A 22426-nucleotide genomic window follows, 5' to 3' on the forward strand; every position below is an offset into this window, starting at 1 on the left:
CTGAAATTTTATAAAATTAGATGAATGCCACCGTCGTCCTGTTTTCTGTCATCGCACCGTTAGATCCGTCAACCTCAGATCAGCTTCTCCGTCTCAGCATTGGCGCCGACCAGCCAAGCGATGATGACAGCAAGGGACGGAGCGGCCGAGCGCATGGCCGTGTCGCAGCACGCCGAGGACATCAAGCTGGGCATGCTCGTGCACGAGTACCAGGTCCCCTTCGTTGCCTTCAAGCTCCTGGACAGTGGACACCTCGTGCAGCAAGCACAAGCGCGCGTCGACGCCCCATCGAATAGCTCATGCTCGGCTGCTTCGATGACATCTTGCTTAAGTGATAAAGGGTCGTTCCAGGACGTGCTATACAGCTCTTCCACTTGCAGGTTGCGTGCGCCGACGAGCAACTGCATCCTGTCGACGCCACGGAACGGAAGCAAGGGTGCTAGCCATGGGCCATGGCGATGACGACTTCCAGGGGCACCTCTGCCGCCTCCTCGAGGAGGACGAGGAGGCCAATCGGCGGGAGCTCTGAAGCTGACTTCTCTTCCTCCTTACATCTCTACCCTAAAAGGGACCAGCGGTGGCGGGATTAGGGGAAAACAAATTCGGTGGCCGCGGAGCTTGGGGGCGGCAGATCCGGTGATGGCAGAGCTTGGTGGCGACCGATCTGATAGGGATGGGGATTGGGGGCGCTAGATTTGCCAACGGCGACATCAGATTGACTACGCCTAATTCAGTTTGGGCGGTGCATCTCTTTGCCATCGTTGAGCTGGTTTCCATCGTCTACACCGTGATCCACTGGTGGACCTTGTCACCGCCGTGCAGAGACAACCACCTGCGTCACACACCCATGGCCTGCCCGCCAGGGTTCACAATTCCGACGAAAATCGGTTGAATTCCGTGAAATTTCGAACACGGCTCGGAATTAAGTTTCGATTGAAAATTCGAAGGTTAAATAGTAGATTTGATCGAAATTCAGTCAAAATTTATCAAAAACCGATTGAAATTTATCGAAAACCGTGATATCGGGGCCTCGAAATTTAGTGGTCAACCGGTAATGTAACCCCTGCTGCCCACCGCCGTGTCCTCTGACCACTGGGGGTGAGGTAGAACGAGATGTGGAAAAATAGAAGAGGGAAAGGTGAAGGAGGAAGATGGAGCTGACACGTGGGTCCCATATGCAGGGGCATTTTGGTCTTTATTTTAACAGGGCAATGACGGAAAACGTGACGGCGGTGGCATGTTTCTAATTTTGCAAAATTCCAGTGGCGCACAACAAATATCATGAATAGTAGTGGTATATTTACAGTGGTATGGAACCAATTAACCTTTTTATAAATTGGGGAATGCGTTTTATTCAATTTTATGGTTGGGGGATGATTCTGTAACTCGATGACAAGTTGAGGGTCCTTCGGTTATAGATGGTCACGTGGGCCGCCCGGTACGGCACGGCCCTGCATGGGGCGAGGCTTGTCGGGCCGGCACGGCCCGACCGACGCACCGGACCGTGCCGTGCCAGCCCACGTGCCGCACTCACGGCCCAGGCACGGCCCGATGGCCCGATGGCCCATCATGCTTTTCCTTAAAATAAGTCTATTTTCCTCCCTCCTATTGGGCTGTAACATATATATATATATATATCTAAAAAAGCCTATTTTATCTCCCTCTTCTTTGGGCTGTGATATATAAATAGCTAAAATAAGTCTATTTAAGGTCCCTATTCTTTGGACAGTGACAATTATATGTCTATTTTTAATCCCTAGATTTTGTGTGCCGGGCCTGGCCTGCCGGCCCATCGTGCCGGGGCGGCCCAACCGTGCTGGGCTAGCCCGACATGCCGGTGGGGAGGCCCAGGCACGGCCCGGCAGTCGGGCCGGGGCGACACGGGCCCGACCCAAGTCAGACTGTGCCATGCTTGGGCCGGGCTAAAAAGCCGTGCCGTGGGCCGGGCCTTCGGGCCTTATGGCCATCTATACCTTCGGTGTACTTTTTTTCCTTTGTTTGCGCTGGTAGCCGCCGCCGTGACATGCGCTCACCAACCACCCCTCCCGTCGCACGGCACTGGCAGCGGCTCACCTGCCCCTTCTCGGCGCGGTGGAGCCGCCATGCATGGAGCTCGAGGGACGCCGGATGAACATCCCTTCTCCCGGAGCAGCCGGCCGGCTTCAGGCACAGGTACGCCATTCCGCCTCTTCCTTCCCCTCGCACCGACCCATGTATCCCCTCGCACAGGGTGATACACTCGAATGCAGCGAATGTTTGTTCATATTTCAAAGTTTGGTTGAAAATGTCATTCGAACCTTCCGATATGCTGCGGTTTCGGAATTTTAGAGACCCAGAAATAAACTGGCTCTAAAAGTTCTTAACAAAAGTTCACTTGGAGAGGCACATGTCTGCCGACGGGCGACGGGCGACCAGTTGTTCTTCTACTCTCAAATCTCAATTTTGGGTCGTTAGATATATACTTGGCACAGGCCTTGATGAAATCTTTTAGGTTCGCTCTACTCCGCTAGCCGCACAGTTTGTTTCAGCCAATGATTATGTACCTGGTCTATAGTTTCTATCACTGCTTAATTTCTCTGATTTTTCTTTCAAAACATTTTTCTTCTCTGATTGAGACAGCTCACCTTACAAGAGCACGTAGAGCCCACAAAGACAATGTGTAGTTTTAGTAGGACTAGAAAGCGTGACAACAACTTGCTTGTTAATGTTCAGTTCATTTGCCTCCTGACTTACTTCAGTTTCCCTCTGATCAAATATAACTGACATTTTAATTTGGTCCCCAAATATGTACAATCTTCAGCTGTCGATATCTAGTAATAATATTCTTATCATGCAAGATTAAGCAGAGTTGTCTAGAAGTACATTTTGTAATACACAACTTAGTGGCTTTTACTGATGTATTACCATAGATATCGGTGGTAAAAATTTTATTTGGAAAACCTGTCTCTGTCCTAAGCATGTCTTTACTTGTGAGAGTTGTGACAGGAGAGTGTCACACCTCTTTCTGCAGTGCTGTGTCGACGACTTACGCCAGTAGCAACTTGCAAGTCGTCGCGTCAATGGAGATGGTTCAGATGCAATGGCATTAAACATGCAAGATGGTGTATCTCATTCTCTGCATCTCCATTTGTAGTCATCCATGCACACACCAGTGAAATTGGAGACAGAGAAAGGAGAAACAACCAACGCAAGAAGGATGAATGGTGCTGTGCTGCTTCAGATGCTGCTGCTCCTCTTGCTGGCTGCTCGAGCTCAGCAGCAGCAGCAGGTGACGCAGGCCAGGACAGATCCAAAAGAAGGTACATGTCTGCACATTTTTTACACCTCTTTTTAAAGTTTTAAGCACTAACTCCTAAAGGTTTCTGGTTTTGCTGCAGTGGCGGCGCTGGACGCGATATTGGGGAGATGGGGCAAGACGACGTCGCCGCTGTGGAAGATGGCCGACGAGCCATGCTACGGCGTCGCCGTCGACGACAGCACCGACCTCGACGGCAACCCCAAGAACAACCCCGGCATCAAGTGCGACTGCTCCTACATCAACGGCACCGTCTGCCATATCACCCAGCTGTAAGCAGCTATCGTCTTTTTTTTCTTTTTGCGGGGACGACATGAGCATCTAAGAATAGAATTTTTTTTTCGCCAGGCCAGCAAATAGTCGGCCTATGTATATTAAGAGAAAGAACAGGAATGTAAGGTTGCGAGGTGCGTCAAAGCACCACAATTACCGACACAAAAGAAAAGGCTAAAATCTCACAACAAAATTTGCTACAGAGTGGTAAATGGGGCTAACAAGACCTACAGCCATCCAGGTCTCCCATTCATCCCCCATGGCCGAGAAGAGCTCGGGAACCGTTGCCGCAATTCCATCGAACACCCTCGCGTTTCGCTCTTTCCAAATCAACCAAGTTACAAGTATAACCCCGCATCGAATGTTTTGCGGTCAACCTTAGCAACAGATTTCCGTGCTATCCGCCGACGGCGAAGAGCACGAAAGGCCCAGACGCGTGCGCACCCGACCCCAAATCTGCTGGGTGTAAGCGCAGTCCATGAAGATGTGCTGACAGGTTTCCCCGTCGTTGGAGCACAGATGGCACACCTGGGAAGGCTCCATCCGCGGCGTTGTAGATTGTCGGCGGTGAGGCAAGCGTTGCGCATGGCGAGAAACATAAAGAACTTGCATCTCGCCGGTGCACGGGATTTCCAAATAATCTTGCCAATAGGGCACTTCATCCTGCCTGCCGAAAACAGGGAATAGGTTGAACGCATAGAGAACACACCATTCGGAGCTGCCTTCCATATCATCTCATCCCGACTAGCAGGGTCGAGAGATTCCAGCGATCACCTCCCACAGATCTAGATATTCGCCCAACGCCTGAACCGAGAGGCCGCCTCTGATATCTGAGACCTAGGAATTATTACGGAGAGCAGCCGCCACAGTCATCCCACTATTCTTAACGAAAAAGAAGAGGATAGGTGCTCTGTTTTCCACTGAACCACCATCCGGCAACCAATTGTCTTTACAAAATAGAGCATCTTCTCCATTCCCCAAGACCACCTTGCAACTGATGGCGAAACAATGCAGTGTCTTCTTATCCGCCGGCGGCGCGAAACGCGCCCACGGTCGCTCCGGCTGCGTTCGGCGCAACCAGATATATCCACCTAGCACGGAGAGCAATGCCCATCAAATGAAGATTTCTGATCCCCAATCCACCATACTCGAACGGACGACAGAGTTTATCCCAGGCTATAAGGCTACACGACCCAGCCGCCTCTTCATCACCTTTCCAATGAAATCCCCGGCATTTCTTCTCTATTTCGTTGATCGCCCAGACAGGGTGTTCCAAAACTAACATGAAGTAAAGAGGTAGGGCCATTAGGACATGTTTGATCAGCGATAGGCGGGCATCAGGGGATAAAAGCTTGGGTTTCCAGCCAGCCAAGCTTTTTGCAAGCAGGTCAATCATTGGTTGAATTTGCTCCTTTGTCGGTTTTCTGACGGAGAGTGGCGACCCGAGGTAAACAATTGGCAGCAACTTGACTGGGCAGGACAACACATATGTTACTCCATCAACTTGCGCATCAGAGCAGTGAATTGGTGTTAACGAACTTTTAAGCAGATTAGAGACCAAACCCAATGCTTCACCCATCAGCTTGAGCACAAAATTGATTGTCAGCGCATCGCGTCTGGAGGGGTGGAAGAAGATCACCGCGTCGTCGGCATAGAGCGAGGCACGCAGCGGTAGATGTACATTGGCAAGAGGAGAAAGCTCTCCTCGCTGCACAGCCGTTGCACATAGGGCCACCAGAGCTTCCATGACGATGACGAACAACAGTGGAGAGAGGGGATCCCCATGACGCAACCCACGAGCAAGCCTGATCCGTTGCGTATCTCTGCCGTTGATGATGACAGAAGTGGAGGCAATGAAGAGCAAGGTCGCGATGCAATCCCTCCATCGGACCCCAAAACCCAGGTGCCGGAGCAGACCAAGAAGGAATTCCCAGGAAACAGTATCAAACACCTTCGCAATATCAATCTTCAAGAGCATGGCTGGCGTTTTCGAACGATGGAGGTTTTTGACCACCCCCTCCTGCACATATAGAAAATTCTCCTGTATCCTTCGGCGCTTGATGAAAGCAGACTGTGTCGGCCCAATTAGCTCATCCATCCTCGGCGCAAGTCGCAAAGCCAAAATCTTGGTGAGAATCTTGGCGAAGCTGTGAATCAAACTAATTGGCCGAAAATCTGACAGTTGATTCGGTTCCTCCTTCTTTGGCAGCAGGACAATTGAGGCTGTGTTAACAAGGTGAAGAAGCTGGAAATTGGATTTCCATGCTAAGTTAAGAGCCGCCACCAGATCATTCTTGATAATTTCCCAACATTTCTTGTAGAAGGTGGCACTAAAGCCATCCGGCCCCGGTGCCTTGTCGCTCGGCATTTCCATGATCGCCTTCATCGCCTCGTCTTCAGTAATGTCACGCTCCAAATTAGAGAAATCATGCACCGCCAAGCCAATCGCATCGAAGGCAAGGGATGCCGATGGGGGGCAAGGCGTGCCAAGAATTTTGAGAAAATAATCATACGCAGCCTGAAGCTTGTCCTCTTCAGTTGTTGCAATGACGCCATCCTGACAAATAGAGGGAATTGCCTTCTTCCTTCGACGAGCATTGATTTTGAGGCGGAAGAATTGAGCTGTGGTGCCGCTATGTTTCAGGAAAAGCAAGCGGGCACACTGTCTGAGCCGAATGCGCTCCAGGGAGGCGAGCGCGAGGCAGCGGCCTTTTAGAGATGCCTGCAATGATCTTTCACCAGTCGACAGAAGACGATCATCCTGGGCCTTGTCCAATTGGAAAACTACTTCATGGGCAATGGCGAGTTGCTGACAGAGCTCACTGATACGCTTGGCTCCCCAGGACCGTAAGGCAGCAGCAATTGCACGCAGCTTGAAGTGAAGGCTGCTGAGTGCATTGGAGCTGGCCGGCGCTGCCGCCCACGCCTGACGGACCACATCCTCGAAACCCTCCAATTTGGCCCAATAGGATTTGAACTTGAACTTCCTCGGCCTATGCATCATCTGATCGCAGGCCAGCAACAGGGGCAGTGATCAGAGGCAGAGGAGCTGAGCGCCTGTAGGTGAGCATCACGGAAAATTTCCTCCCAATCTCCGTTAATTAGCACCTTATCGATTTTGGTTAGAGTCGGTCGTTCTTGCTCATTGCTCCATGTATAGCGACGCCCAAACAGATACACCTCACGCAGCTCAAGGGCGTCAATGGTGTGCCTAAACTTGCTGATCAACCATCGATTTACATTCCCATTGTTTTTATCACCGTCCGCGCCCAAGAGGTTGAAATCTCCAATCACGCACCAGGCCCCGACCACTAGCTGCCCAACCAGCAGCAATTCCTCCAGAAACAACAATTTGTCGCTGTCCAATTGGGGGCCATAAACATTGGTGAGAGTCCAACTTGCCCCACCTTCCAGGTTGGAGAAACAAAGAGAAAGCGACCATCGTCCCTTGTGAAGACAGGAAACAGAGAAGTGATCACGCCGCCAAGCCGTAAACAGGCCCCCTCCCTTGTTCCACTAGCATGAATGAAATCAACACCATCCAGGGCATGTCCACACGACTGAATCGATAGAGACCGATCTAAAACATCTAATTTAGACTCCTGACAACAAAAAATAGAAGCACTAGAGGTTCTAACAACTTCCGCTACAAGGGACATCTTGCCAGGGTGGTTTAGGCCCCTTACATTCCACACCAAAAGAGTACAAGACATGAGAAACAACAAGCTTCAACATTGCGGCAGATGCGGCAGTTTTAGGCCGCCGCCGGCACCGCCACACTGCAGAACGCCGCCAGCGCCTGTACATGAGATGGCGCCAGGGGAGCCTTGAACAGCTCGAGGTACCGGAGGATATCCTGTTCGTCCGCTTTGTTCTCATCCTCGATGACGCCGAGTCTCTTCATCACCACCCGCTGTGCTCTGGTGATCGTGTGGATATGTTTCCCACCATTCATGGCGGCAAGGTGCTCGCTCCGCCTTGGAGTGTACGGGGACGGGCGGTGTCAAGGTTGGCGGGGACGCTTCCCGAGAAGCGACGAAGGCGGTGGTCCCACCAGATCGGCCAAGGCCGCCCGCCGCGGTAGCAGACGCCTCCGGATCGATGGCCGCTCCATCGCGCGGTGGAGACAGAGCAGAGACGCACGGTGAAGATGGAGTGACTGGGCTGGCGGGGAGCGGCCGTGGCCCATCAACAGCCGCCTCTGGGTTGCTAGCCGCTTTGTCGTGCGGTGGAGATTGAGAAGGATTGCGCGGCGGAGAGAGAGTGACTGGGTCAGCCCACTCCTCCACCCCTGGCCCATAAAGAGGAAAGGCCCGCGGGCCAGTGAGCTCCCTATGGTGGCGGTAGACAGCCAATGGGCCAGGGACTAGCAAAGCCGGCCCAAAAGAGGGGGCGAGGCGCGCTCCCGGCAAGTTGAAAAAATCTCCATCCCGCTCAGCGGGCGCCAGGACCGATGACGCATCGACGTCAGGGCGCACCGGTGACGACGAAGCAGGCGTCGACATTAATGGCTCCTCAGGAAAAAGCTCTCTTTGGAGACCCATCTCCCTGACAGGCGGGGCCACAACCATGCATGCCGGGGCTGTGACGAGGGGTGAGTAATGACGCGTGGGGACGGTGGGCCCAGAGCCGCCAAGCCTAGGGAAGAGAGCTGAGGCAGAGCCGGTGACAACGGGCAGCGCACCGGCGAAGTCGTCGAAGGTGAGGCATCCCAGGAGGTGGGGGCTGCCGGCACCGGAGAAGCACCCCCTGGACTGGACATCGGCGGCAGGAAAGGCGCAGTCGGGGGCGGCGGCGTCGTAGCCAGAGGCGATGCCGTGATAGCTAGGAGCGGAGTCGTCGACTTAGCTGGGGGTGAAGCCTCAAGAGCCAGCATAGAGACTCCCTCGGGAACGCACCGACCACCGCCGGCCGAGCGGGGAGCTGCAGAGGGGATGCAGGCAAAACGGGCACGCGCTGCAACAGCCTTTGAAAACCCCCCCGCCGAACCAGAACCCGGACCAGCGAAGCGATGTCCACCTTGTTAGCCCACCTTGTTCGGCGGGAAGGATTCGGTGAACTGGCAGTTCACCTTGTTCAACAGCTGCTTGAGCTCTTCAGGCTCGGCCGCATGGGGAGGGAGGCCCTCAATTGCCAGCCGAACGATGTGTCTCATTTTGGTGCTTCGGGCATGAATGGCACGGTGCCAGCGACGGAAGGCCCTCAAGAATAGATTTGACATGAGCATCTCAGAATAGTATTTGACATGAGCATCTAAGGCTCTGTTCGTTATGTGGAGATAGGAGAGATTGAGTCTCGTTTTCCGCACGCACGCTTTTCAAACTACTAAACGGTGCATTTTTTGCAAAAAAAATTTCTATAGGAAAGTTGCTTTAAAAAAAATCATATTAATCCATTTTTAAAATTTAAAATAGTTAATACTCAATTAATTATGAGCTAATGGCTCACCTCGTTTTGCGTATCTTCCCAATCTCCTCAATCTCTTTCTCCTCAAACACACCTCATCAGTTGTGCCTGCTAATCGTGCATGATATTTGTCAAAACTAACAAACCAGACTTACTGTTCTGCATTTATTCTTACAGGAAAGTATTTGCACTAAATGTTGTTGGGAAGATTCCAGAGGAACTACAAGATCTAACTTACCTGACATACTTGTACGAGTTATTTCCTCCTCTACTGAAGTTAAAAAAGACACTGATATTAATACATGATAAATGCTGCAGCTCCTTGTAAATAATTGCTCTATGCACGCAACTGGAAACAAAAATAAGAAAGAAGTGAATACTGTTGAATTTCATGCGCATGGACGTACGTTTTTCGGTTCCACTTGTACACTTAGGGCACCCACAATAGTTATCTATAGGCTCTCTACAAGAGATCCATGTCAGTATATTTTCCTACTTGGAAGAGATTAAATGAAGAGAGAGCAAATCTATCTACTAACCTGAAGATAGTCTATAGAGAAAAACGAGGCAATGGATTAGAGAGCTATAGATACCCATGTAGACATACCATTAAAGTGGTTTACTATTAATCTAATCTATCGCTGAGATGTACATGTTTCATTACTTTACCATTGCGGGTGCTCTTATTTATTATAATGGAGAGAACAGAGCATTCAGACTTGGTGTACAGATTTTGTTAATTAGTTTCAATTCTTTAAGTAGATATGCTGGTTACAAGAGGTGCAAAAATTCTAAGCATATATGTCACTTTATTTGTTAATCTCAGTAGATACGTTGTTTCGACAGCTCGAAAATGTAGTCTAACTCGACCGTGCTCTGAATATTGGTGCCAGTGCAACGGATAATTTTGTAAAGAGCATACTACATAGGGTTCTTCTGTACTGCTTACATGAAGTGGTTATCACAGTCCAACTTAACTACGTTCTGAATATTTGTATCTTATTAATTAATTACTGCTTACATGATGTGCTTTCAGGAATCTAGATCAAAATTACTTGACTGGATATTTACCGACATTCATTGGGAATATGACTTACCTGAGGGAACTGTAAGAATTACAATTCAAATATATGATTGGAAGTATTTCAACTTAAAGAGTTATCATTGTTACATGATGTCTTGTGTAGCACATAACTTACGTTATTCTCTTTTCAAAAAACTGCAAAGATATGTGGCGTTTAATGCGTTAAGTGGAGTTTTACCAAGGGAGCTTTGGAACCTCAAGAATCTTATATCATTGTAAGAACTGGGAAACTAACATCTTCAGTTACTGTGTGAACAAATACAGCAGGATAAAAATTTACAGAGCTGTTTCATCTGTTATTATTTTTGTTATTCTCATTATCTCACAAGCTCGTTGGGTTTAGACCCTTTTTTTAACAAATTGATCCTTTTCAAAAACTTATTTCGAAACTAGTCCATGCAAAAAACTTCAACCAAAAATAGACCGTGGACTCAGCGCCATTAACTTTGGCGCTAAGCTATAACGTTTCAGCGCCAACGATGTTGGCGCTAAGCTCTAATCCAAGGTGACGTGAGGACGCTGAGTCATCATTGCTCAGCGCCAAATAACTTGGCGCTGAGGTCCCAACGATTTAAATTAATATGGAGGCATATCTAGCAAAGTCCTACTGATAGCATAATGGTAGTGGAGGTCTACTCTAACCTTAAGGAGCAGGGTTTGATTCCCATCCCACCTATTTTTGTTTCTTTTTAGTTTTTCCTTTTTCTTCTCTCTCTCACTCTTTGTTTTTTCTTTTTCTCTCTCTCTCTTTATTAATATGTTTTTTCTTTTTTTTCCCTCTCTCACTCTTTGTTTTTTCTTTTTCTCTCTCTCACTCTTTATTAATATGTTTTTTCTTTTTTTTTCTCTCGTTTTCTTTTTCTATCTTTATTTAGTTTTCCCTTTTTCTTCTCTCTCTCACTCTTTATTAATATATGTTTTTTATTTTTTCTCTCATTTTCTTTTTCTATCTTTATTTATTTTTTCCTTTTTTTTCTCGTAATACTATCTTCAAAATATATGTTTAATATGCAACTTTTTTTGAATTTGAAAAAAATATATTGAAGTGGTATACTATATGGCAAATGAGAACTTAAACTGAAATTTCAAATAAAATTCAAAATAAATTAAATTATAAAATTTGAAAGGAGCATATACTTCTTTTATATTGGCACTCAAAATCAAATTCAAAATAAAACAAATTTACACACGGAACATTCATTTTTGTAAACAATAAGTGAGTAGGCAAGAGAAAAAAACCCAAAAATACAAAAGAAAGCAGAAGGGGAGGGATACAAGGATACGATCCTGGCACCTTTGGGCACACAACCTTCCGCAATCAACCACTAGGCTATCACAATTTTGCTTCTACATGTTGTTTGCGCTACTATTTAAACCGTTGAGACCTCAGCGCCAAGTTATTTGGCGCTGAGCTATGATGACTCAACGAAATAACGCCATCTCGGATTAGAGCGAGGTTGGCGCTAAAACGTTATAGCTTAGCGCCAAGGTCAATGGCGCTGAGTCAACGACCTATTTTTGGTTGAAGTTTTTTGCAGAGACTAATTTCAAAATAAGTTTTTAAAAAGGATCAATTTGTTAAAAAAACGGGTGTTTAGAAATTAGTCAGACAATTAAAAGTACTTCTCTGCATAAATCAAGCACCTTGATTTTTCATTTAATTTCCCAATTGCATACTTTTTTTCTCTGAACCCCCTTTTTTTGTGTGTGTTTCAGGAGCCTTAGCATGACTAAGTTTGTTGGCGTACTTCCTGACGAAATTCAATACTTAACTGAACTTGAACGACTGTTATGTCTTGTTTCTTCATGTCTCACTTTTTCTTCCAACAACATGCATGTGCATCATAATTGATAAGCTGAACGTATCACTACTCGTCCAATTATGCAGGTATATTGATAGCTGTGGTTTAAGCGGGGACCTACCATTAACCCTTTCCAAGCTTAAGAACCTGAGAGCATTGTAAATTCTGATTACACTTTATATTTAAGAAAGTGTTCGATACCATCAGTGCATTAACTTTGTTTCTACACGTCCAGACGAGCATCAGATAATGATTTCACTGGGAAAATACCGGATTATATTGGAAACTTGTCAAATTTGGAAGTACTGTAAGTTGCAACTTGATTTTTTCTTTGGGTGGGGTACGCAAGAATATCATGTAAAAATATGACCACTTATGTTCTCAATGTTCATTTAGCCGTTTTTATGTATAAAAAGAATAAAATAAACGTTCTGCCTAAATGTGTCACATACTCGCATTTAATTGCGTAATGAACTACAGTTTTATACGTTTTAAAATGAATATATATGTGGCCATGCAGGAAGCTCCAAGGAAACAAAATTGAAGGCCCCATTCCTGCAAGTCTTTCAAAGCTTGTCAAGTTGAATAGTAGTTTGTATGCTCTTCCTGTAACCCTAGCTACTTTGGGACTTTGGGAGACACCTGTTGTGTGCTTGTTGCAGTTAATTAATGCCATTTTTTGAATTGTTATCTTTTATATTGAAAAGGTGGATAGGTGATTTAACAGGAGAGGTGTCTTCCTTGGATTTTGTGTCTAACATGACATCCTTGAATGCTCTGTACGATGGCATTTGCATGCTCTTAATTTAATTAGTCCATATTTTGGCATTTGTGGAATATCCTGAAGTTTTTTTTCTTTCACTTCTTACAGAACCCTGCGAAACTGCAACATATCTGACAAGCTGACTTCAGTGGACTTCTCAAATTTTAAGAACCTCACGGACTTGTAAGCATTCATTTTAACAAAAAAAAAAAGAACTTACTCCATCCGTCCTAAAAAAAGACAAACCATGGGTTTGCGTGTCCAACTTTGACTGTCCGTCTTATATGAAATTTTTTTATAATTCGTATTTTTATTGTTGTTAGATGATAAAACATGATTAATACTTTGTGCGTGACTTGTCTTTTTAATTTTTTTAATAATTTTTTCAAATAAGACGAACGGTCAAACATTGGGCATAGAAACCAGGGTTATGTTTTTTTGGACGGAGGGAGTAACTGTTTACCATTATATGACAGCCATACTTCATTAACTTCTCAAAAATGCTGTACAACTCAGTTACGTATGTACGGTAAGCATTCTTTGGTGGAATGTTAAATTTAAAACCTATTTGATGAGTTGGTGTTGAACTGCTTGTATGTGAGAGCTAGTAAAGTGCATGTTATGGTGTTGAACTGTTTGCTCTTTAATTAATTATGTCTTCTCTGGCGAGGCAGGGATTTAAGTTTTAACAGCATCACAGGCATGGTTCCTCCAACAATTATGAACCTTCCAATGCTCGTTTTCCTGTAAGGAATCATGTATAGAATATATTGTTTTGAAATTTATCTCAAACTAATAGTTTCGAATTTCCCAAACTAAAGTTTATAGGAACCAGATTTCTTGGGAGCAATAACCTTAATGGGAGCCTGCCCAACACTACCATAAGCCCTTCACTTACTACTATGTAAGTAGTTTGTTCTATTTTATTCAGTTGTTTTTTACCAATTAATTTGGCCAGCATCCTGACAGTATGTAGATGCACTATGCGGATTTATTTAATTAGTTAGTTGATGGTGTGTCTTGTCCTTTATTTATTTTTATCAACATATTTCTTCAAATTTCTTTTGCAGAGATTTGTCATATAACATGCTTTCTGGAAGATTTCCTGCTTGGGTTAGCACAAAAAATTTAAACGTGTAGGGTTCTATATCCTAATACCTATTTAATTAGAAGGCAGAATAAATTCATGCATATCTACTGTATTTTCAATCTGGATATCAATATTGCAATTTCGGTGCCAAAACATCACATCTTCTGATCTAACCTATGTGCTTTATACTTCTCTTAGGAATTTGGTGTGGAACAACTTTATGATAGATAGCTCTAACAGCAGGTTCGATTTTTCCCCTTCACCTAGATTCCCCTTGTCTCTATTACAAACAGAAAGTTGTAAACATCTAATTATGCCATGAATTATATATTGTGCTTGTAGTATTTTGCCTTCAGGGCTAGAATGTCTCCAGCAAGATACTCCATGTTTCCTTGGTCAACCAGAGTGTGAGCTCTTGTCTCCTGATCCATATCAATACCTGCTTTGGGCAACACCAAGTTCTATATCGCTTATATGATTCTGTTATATTGTAGATTCCTCTTTTGCGGTAGATTGCGGTGGTTCCAGATCCGTTAAAAGCGACGATAAGTTCATTTATGAATCTGACGGTGCCAATCTACAAGGTGCATCATACTACGTTACAAGGCCAGTGAGATGGGGTGTTAGCAATACTGGGAAATTCTACATGGGTGAACCTAATAGAAGTTACATTATATACACTTCAAATCAGTTTAACAAAACACTTGATAGTGAACTATTCCAGACAGCTAGAACGTCACCCTCTTCTCTGAGATACTATGGCATTGGGCTCAAGAATGGTAAGTACATTGTTGCACTAAAATTTGCAGAGATCTTCCCAGATGGACAGATCTGGCAAAGCATGGGAAGGAGGATTTTCGATATATACATTCAGGTGACTAATTCGTCACTGTGATAGTGATAATAACAAGAGTAGTTTCCATCCTGTATCATCTGCTAAATTGATTCAAATATGTTTCATTAATTTTTTGAATACAAGAATCTTAATTTTTTTTACCTGCTTGGTGCAGGGAGAGCGCAAAGAACAGGACTTTGATATAAAGAAATATGCAAATGAAAAATCAAATACTCCTGTTGAAAGGCAATACTTTACTGACGTTACAAACAATTTCATGGAGATTCATCTCTTCTGGGCTGGAAAAGGCACTTGTTGCATTCCTACCCTAGGGTTCTATGGGCCATCTATCTCAGCATTAAGTGTCTCTTTTTCGGGTACTGATGCTTATCTTGCTAAAAGCATAATTATTTCTAGGAGATCATCTTAGAACAATAATCCATTTTCTATTATCTAAACTCTTACTGCATTGAAGGGGATCCTGGTCTAAACATAAACAACACGACTAACGGTGAGAATACAAGCAGCGGTAGAAGAGGTTTGGTTGTTGGAGTTGTAGTCAGTGCTGTTATTGTAGGACTTCTAGCAGTTACAGGAACTTTTGTTTGGACACAGAAACGTAAAAGGTTAGAGGTCGAGATGGAAGGTAATGCATGCTGAAAAACTGTTGTGATAATCTTACAAATAAATACTCCCTCTGTATTTTAATGTATGACGCCGTTGACTTTTTAACCAACGTTTGACTACTCGTCTTATTCAAAATTTTTATACAAATATAAAAATACTTATGTCATACTTAAAGAATATTTGATGATAAATCAAGTCACAATAAAATAAATTATAATTACATAAAATTTTTGAATAAGACGAAAGATCAAACGTTTGTTAAAAAGTCAACGGCGTCATACATTAAAATACGGAGGAAGTAACTGTTAAGTGCTTCCCTTCTGCTATAATGTGATTCTGTGAACTTGCAGAGCTCCTCAGCATAGTGGGAACGCCTAATGTATTTAGTTATGGAGAAATAAAATCAGCTACTGACAACTTTAGTACTCAAAACATTCTCGGAAGAGGAGGGTACGGACTTGTTTACAAGGTAAGTTAGATGCCTTTCCTCAAAACTTGGAAACCTATGCACTTTACTAGTTGAGCATATGCTGGATGTGGTTCCCCAAACCAAGACATGGTTGCAAAATCTCCCTTTCTATGTTGTAATTGGTAGAGTTAATCCATAGAGGACTTTTACGATACATTGTACTGCAAGTATATACTAACAGTATATAAAAGGGTATGTTTGATATTTGGTAAAAAATCTGGAAAGGGCTTTTTAGCCATTTGAAGTTCAGAATTTGTTTCAATCAGGAGTACCCTGTCGATCTCGTCGTGTGGTCGTAGTGCTCTTCCATAATACGAAGAAGACGCACGTGGAGGCGTCGCGATTCCTTCCCCACTCGGCTTCTCCCGCGTCCCCGGCACCATGCCTCCCAGGCTCCCACCCTAGCCGCCGGCTTTCTCCTCCGTATCCAACCTCTGCCTTCTCCAAACCATGGCAGCGAGGTTGGCCACGTCAAGCCCGCTGCCTCATCCCACCTCCCACCTCCGACCTCTTGCTCCCACTGTTAAGGTCTAACATGCAGAACCATGATCCATAAAATTGATAGATGAATCTGTACGTTGGATCTGTTATACTCTACCTGGTGTATATACTGTGTCCACCAAACCTATGTTAGTTGGTGACGAAAAATTATCCTATTGCTGGTGCTGACTTCTGCAAATGAATTCTTCTGTTGGTGATGAAAAATGCTGCTGCTCAATCTCTGCCATGGGCACAGTAATCTTATCCTTGCTTTTCAATATGGCATGTGAAGTTCATTAATTCCTCTGGCTAAAATACCATCTTACTAGTACATTGCGGTGGCGCGGGGTGCGTGTGGCATGTGGGCGCGGTGGTCGATCGCCGTGATGAAGGAAGGCGAAAGATTTCGCTCGAGCGGGATCCGTCAAAGGAAAACAAAAAATAAAAATAAAAATACCCCTTATTAAAAGACAAATATACCTTTTTTTAATTTATATTACAAGCTAATTGAGTGGAAGATCAAATTAATCTGAACCATTAGATTATTTATACTGGTAGTATATACTACTAGTATATTGTACCGTAAAAATCCTCTAATCCATATGGTTTGATTGGGAATATTTTACAACATAGCTGGCCTTTCTTTTGTGGGATTTTGTTTGTAAACATTAGCAAATTACTGTATAATAGTATCATTCTACAATCTACATTCTGTTCTATATATTTTCAGCTTTCTCCATACTCTCACTGTTTGTCTCAAAGCAGCTAATCACTATTAATAATTTGCTAGGTGTATTACAGTTATGTTTTATTTGCTTTCCGAATTCATGATTGGTAGTAGTATTTGTATATTATGTATGAAGGGTAAGCTACTTGATGGGAGAATGGTAGCCGTGAAGCAGTTATCTGCAACATCTCATCAAGGGAAAAGGGAGTTCATGACAGAAATTGCAACAATATCTGCAGTTCAACATCGAAACCTTGTGAAGTTGCATGGTTGTTGCATTGAGAGTGATGCCCCACTTTTGGTCTATGAATATATGGAAAACGGGAGCCTTGATCGAGCAATCCTAGGTATTGTTTTTCTTTTCTGGACCTCCTAAACTAGACACAGCTTTGATGAAATTTGCACCAAACTTCCAAGGTGCATAAAACTTTTGTATGTGTGCAGGCAAGGCAAGCTTGAAACTAGACTGGAGAACCCGCTTTGAGATATGCGTAGGCATAGCAAGAGGCCTAGCATATCTTCACGAGGAGTCTAGCACACGAATAGTGCACAGGGACATCAAAACCAGCAATGTCTTACTTGATGCTAACCTCAATCCCAAGATCTCTGACTTTGGGCTTGCTAGGCATTATAATGACAGCATGACTCATGTTAGCACAGGAGTTGCAGGCACGCTGTAAGAACATTTCTTTGCATATATTTCTATGTCGTATTCATGACAGAAGATCAATCGACCAACATTATCGTGTTCTTACTTTTTAGAGGTTATCTCGCACCTGAGTATGCCATGATGGGCCATCTCACGGAGAAAGCTGATGTTTTTGCATTTGGAATCGTGGCAATGGAAATCATTGCAGGAAGGCCAAACTTTGATGATAGCGTCGAGGATGATAAGAAATACCTACTTGGATGGGTATGTATGTTAATACTTTCTCAAACTTACACATCAAATTTATTTAACTAACTAACTAAATCAACTCACAGGCATGGTGTTTGCATGAGAACAAGCAGCCACTTGAAATATTAGACCCAAAACTCACAGAATTCAACCAGGAAGAGGTCATGCGAGTCATCAACGTCATTCTTCTTTGCACAATGGGCTTGCCTCATCAACGCCCACCGATGTCGAAAGTCGTGTCCATTCTTACAGAAGATATCGAGACGGTTGAAGTGGAAGCAAATGCGAGGCCTAGCTATATCCCTCAGTCGCAGATCAGGAGTGAGAATGATGGCTTCATAGCAGGCTACTTCTCAGGATCATCGATACAGCAATCTTCAGGTACCCAAGGCAGCATGCCATCAAGCTCAAGCAGCAAACCCAAATTTCACAGGGACACCTCCCCTTTAGCACTGTCGCCTTGTTCTAGCTGTGAGATTGATTAGGGAAGATAGATGATTGTGGAGATTATGGATACCCCATATCTACACGGCGGTTATATTTAGACTGGATATAGGATACCGAATATAGATAGAATATCTTTATTGTATCTCGGGTTTGTTTCTTAACTTGTACGTCAAGGAAATACCCGTAGATTTAGTCGGTTACGATTGTATTTTATCTGTATTTTCGTATTCCGTTAGGGATATGAGTTATACCTTATAATACGGACTCCTTCCCCTATATAAGGAGGGGTCCGAGTCCTTCTTAGGACACACAATTCTCTTTGAGATCATACATTCAATAATACACTCGGCGGATTCATCCCCGGACAGGAGTAGGGTATTACTTCTTGAATAAGAAGGCCTGAACCTGTATAAATCCTTTGTCTCCAAACCCATCCACTTTTCGAGCTTGATAGCCACCCCCCTTTTAGTATTGCCGAAATCTTGTTTCGACAGTTGGCGCGCCAGGTAGGGGTCGCGTCAAGCTTTTCGCCGATCAGTGCAATGGGTTCCGTCTCCGGCATCGACGACCTCGTCTTCCCTCCCGGGCAGGCGTTTCGGTTCGGCAGCCTCGACTTCATCACCAACGACTTCGGCAAGATCTCTCTCCTCGACTCAGAATCAGACCAGTCGGGAGAGAGCCGGATCTCGGCCCCGTTTGGTGTTCCAAACGCGGCTAAGATCTACTCCAAGTCCATCTCGATCGAGTCGGCTTCAAACCACTTGGACGAGATCGCATCTTCTCCAACGTCATCAGATCGAGATGATGGGGCTTATCCACCGATCCTAATGAAGCTCCCCGATGATTTGGCGGCCGTCTTCACTCCCCGTAGGCCTAGGCGGAAGTCGGCTTCAACACCGATCTCGCCTAGCTCCAGGGAAGTTGGCGTCATCCTCCAGCCACTCGGCACAATTTCGACGGACCAGTTGGAGGGCTACTAGAGCTCTCCCGGTGTCGACTCGCGTCCAACCGAGATCGTGGAGTACGATGAGTTCGGCTTTCGCAGCAACGACCAAGATCTTGACGACTTCGACGAAAGCCTAGAAGATAACTACACCCCTCTCTATTTCGGCGTCTTTTTGGCCGATAACGAGACGGAGGAGCAACGCCAAGCCCGAGAAGCCGAAGCGCGACGTGAAGCCGAACGACGCCGACTGGGGGAGGAGCGTCAAGCACAGGAACAAGAACGGCTGCGGCGTGAGCAACAGGAGCGCGAGCGGGCCGCTGAGGCTGAAGACCGACGGCAACGAGCCTTGGATGCAGGGCGCCGAGCGCGAGATCTTATTGGCCAGCAAGATGTTGAGGGAACACCGGTTTTCCGCACCCCACAACAGAACGCTGTTGCCGCGATCACCCTCCTCGACACCCTCCTCAAGGAGAATGAGCTTAATCAATCTGATCATGTGGTCAACATCTTGAACCAGACCAAGACCATGATCGCTGCTTCGGTCCCAGTTAACTCCGGAAGCGTCCGCACGCCGACTGGTAGCCGAGTCCCCCATCTTCGATCTCATGACTACCACCAGCCAAGCCTTAGCATCACCGGCGCAGGATCTAATCGCAGGAGCAGGGGTCACGATGAGCGATCTGTCCACTCGCCTCCCGAGCATCATAGGGAGCGCCGAGTGGAATGACCTCGTTCGCCACCTCGTCGTCGCCCCGTCGATCTTCGCGACACGATCATACAGCGCCGAGCAGCCCGAGGCCACCATCATTCGCCGGATCGCCACGACGACGACCTAGACGGAGTTGCCGCTTTCACCAACGACTTACGTCGAGTGGATTGGCCAGCCAGCTTTAAGCCGGCTGGAATAGAGAAGTACGATGGTACCACCAACCCGAAATCCTGGCTTACCGTCTACGGTCTCGCAATCCGCGCAGCAGGAGGAGATAGCAAGGCCATGGCGAACTATTTACCAGTGGCTTTAGCAAATTCCACCCGGTCGTGGCTCCATGGATTGCCTCGTGGTACAATCGGATCTTGGGCGGAATTACGCGACCACTTCATCGCCAACTTCCAAGGCACTTTCGAGCGCCCCGGCACACAATTCGATCTTTACAATGTTATTCAGAAGTCCGGAGAATCCCTTCGAGTTTACATCCGACGATTTTCTGAACAACGCAACAAGATCTCCGACATCACCGACGATGTTATCATCGCCGCATTCACCAAAGGAATTCGCCACGAAGAATTGGTCGGCATGTTTGGGCGTAAACCTCCCAAAACCGTCAAACTCATGTTTGAAAAAGCCAACGAGTACGCCAAGGCTGAAGACGCCGTCATCGCATCAAAGCAGTCGGGCTTCAGTTGGAAGCCAAAAAAGGATACGCCGGCTACGGGAGGGGGTGGAAGTAACAACCATAAGGACCGCAAGCGTAAGCCTGAGGAACTTGTTGCAACCACTACTCACTCTTCTCGACAGCGTTCGCGCGTCAACACGTTCGACAAAATCATGAACTCCTAATGCCCGCATCATCCTAACTCCAACCACGCGGCCAAAGATTGTTTCGTCTACAAGCAGTTCGCAGAACAGTACACCAAGACTACACGGAAGAACTCCGACGAAGAACAAAGCACGTCGAAGAAGAAGGAAGATGGCGACCCCCCGGCAGGTTTTCAAGACCACCGCAATGAGCTTAACCACATCTTTGGCGGCCCCTTGGCTTATGAATCTAAAAGAAAGCAAAAGTTGACTGAGCGGGAGATTAACGTTGTTCAGCCCGGCACGCCCCAATATCTTCGATGGTCAGAAACAGCAATCAAGTTTGACCGCTCGGATCATCCCGACCGAGTGGTCCACCTGGGGCGGTACCCCCTGGTAGTAGACCCAGTGGTCCATAATGTCAAGCTTCGCAGAACCCTCATCGACGGTGGCAGCGCACTAAATATCCTCTTCGCCAAGACCCTGGATGATATGTAGATTCCCCGCTCCGAGTTAAAACCGAGCAATGCGCCCTTTCACGGAGTCATTCCAGGGCTATCTGCAACTCCACTCGGCCAGATCACCCTTCCAGTCACCTTCGGCACTCGGGAAAACTTCCGCACGGAGAATATCTGTTTTGAAGTCGCCGACTTCGAGACAGCATATCACGCCATACTCGGACGCCCGGCGTTAGCCAAGTTCATGGCCGTCCCACACTACACTTACATGATGATGAAGATGCCCGGTCCTCGAGGAGTCTTATCATTACGGAGCGACATCAAGCAGGCCATCACATGCGACAGGGAGAGTTGCGAGATGGCCCAAACTCGTGAGATTGCGTCTGCCCGAGAAGATATCCGACTGGCTGCGACCACGGCAAGCGAAGAAGTGCCCGCGACCAAGGTCTCGAAGAGCGGAGAAAGCGAAGCTAAGACCAAAAAGATTCCCCTAGATCCTTCTGATCCCACTAAAACTGCTGTAATAGGCACCGAGTTAGATTGTAAATAGGAAAGCGCGCTCATCACCTTTCTTCAAAATAATAAAGATATCTTTGCGTGGAAACCATCTGATTTGCCTGGTATTCCTAGAGAGGTGATTGAGCACTCCTTGCACGTCAAAGAAGACGCTAAACCTATTAAACAACGACTTCGCCGCTTTGCACAAGACAGGAAGGATGCGATCAAGGAGGAATTAACCAAGCTGTTAGCAGCAGGCTTCATTAAAGAAGTCCTTCATCCCGACTGGCTGGCTAACCCGGTCCTAGTTCGGAAGAAAACTGGGCAATGGCGTATGTGTGTCGATTATACCGACCTCAACAAGTCTTGCCCTAAAGATCCTTTTGGGTTGCCTCGCATTGACCAGGTAGTCGATTCGACCGCCGGCTGCGAGCTACTCAGTTTTTTGGATTGCTACTCGGGGTATCATCAGATCCGACTGAAAGAATCCGACTGCTTGAAGACTTCATTAATCACGCCCTTTGGGGCCTACTGCTACATCACTATGCCATTCGGGTTGAAAAATGCAGGAGCAACTTATCAACGCATGATTTAAAGATGCTTCTCGACTCAAATTGGCCGCAATGTTGAAGCTTACGTAGATGATGTAGTCGTCAAGACCAAGCAGAAGGACGATTTAATCTCGGACCTAGAAGAAACCTTCGCAAGCATCCGTGCTTTCAGGATGAAACTAAACCCTGAAAAATGCACCTTCGGAGTACCGTCAGGGAAGCTGCTTGGTTTTATGGTGTCTCATAGAGGCATACAAGCTA

General features: G+C 46.0%; 1 protein-coding gene across 1 annotated transcript; it reads left to right on the plus strand.

Moving 5' to 3' along the window:
- Positions 1–2029: 2029 nt before the first annotated feature.
- LOC4344906 (probable LRR receptor-like serine/threonine-protein kinase At1g56140) lies at positions 2030–18610 on the plus strand. The gene is made up of 25 exons (XM_015793112.3): positions 2030–2172; positions 3011–3299; positions 3378–3567; positions 9152–9223; positions 10011–10082; positions 10202–10273; positions 11775–11846; positions 11947–12018; positions 12096–12167; positions 12381–12455; positions 12568–12639; positions 12732–12806; positions 13298–13369; positions 13459–13527; positions 13694–13759; positions 13912–13956; positions 14056–14120; positions 14208–14587; positions 14724–14925; positions 15024–15194; positions 15526–15644; positions 16988–17198; positions 17296–17527; positions 17614–17764; positions 17836–18610. The coding sequence occupies exons 2-25, from the start codon at positions 3140–3142 to the stop codon at positions 18232–18234; spliced, it is 3186 nt and encodes a 1061-aa protein (XP_015648598.1). The 5' UTR covers positions 2030–2172; positions 3011–3139; the 3' UTR covers positions 18235–18610.
- Positions 18611–22426: the final 3816 nt, after the last annotated feature.

Source organism: Oryza sativa, chromosome 8 (genome assembly GCF_034140825.1).
Source record: "Oryza sativa Japonica Group chromosome 8, ASM3414082v1".
Lineage (NCBI taxonomy): Eukaryota > Viridiplantae > Streptophyta > Magnoliopsida > Poales > Poaceae > Oryza > Oryza sativa.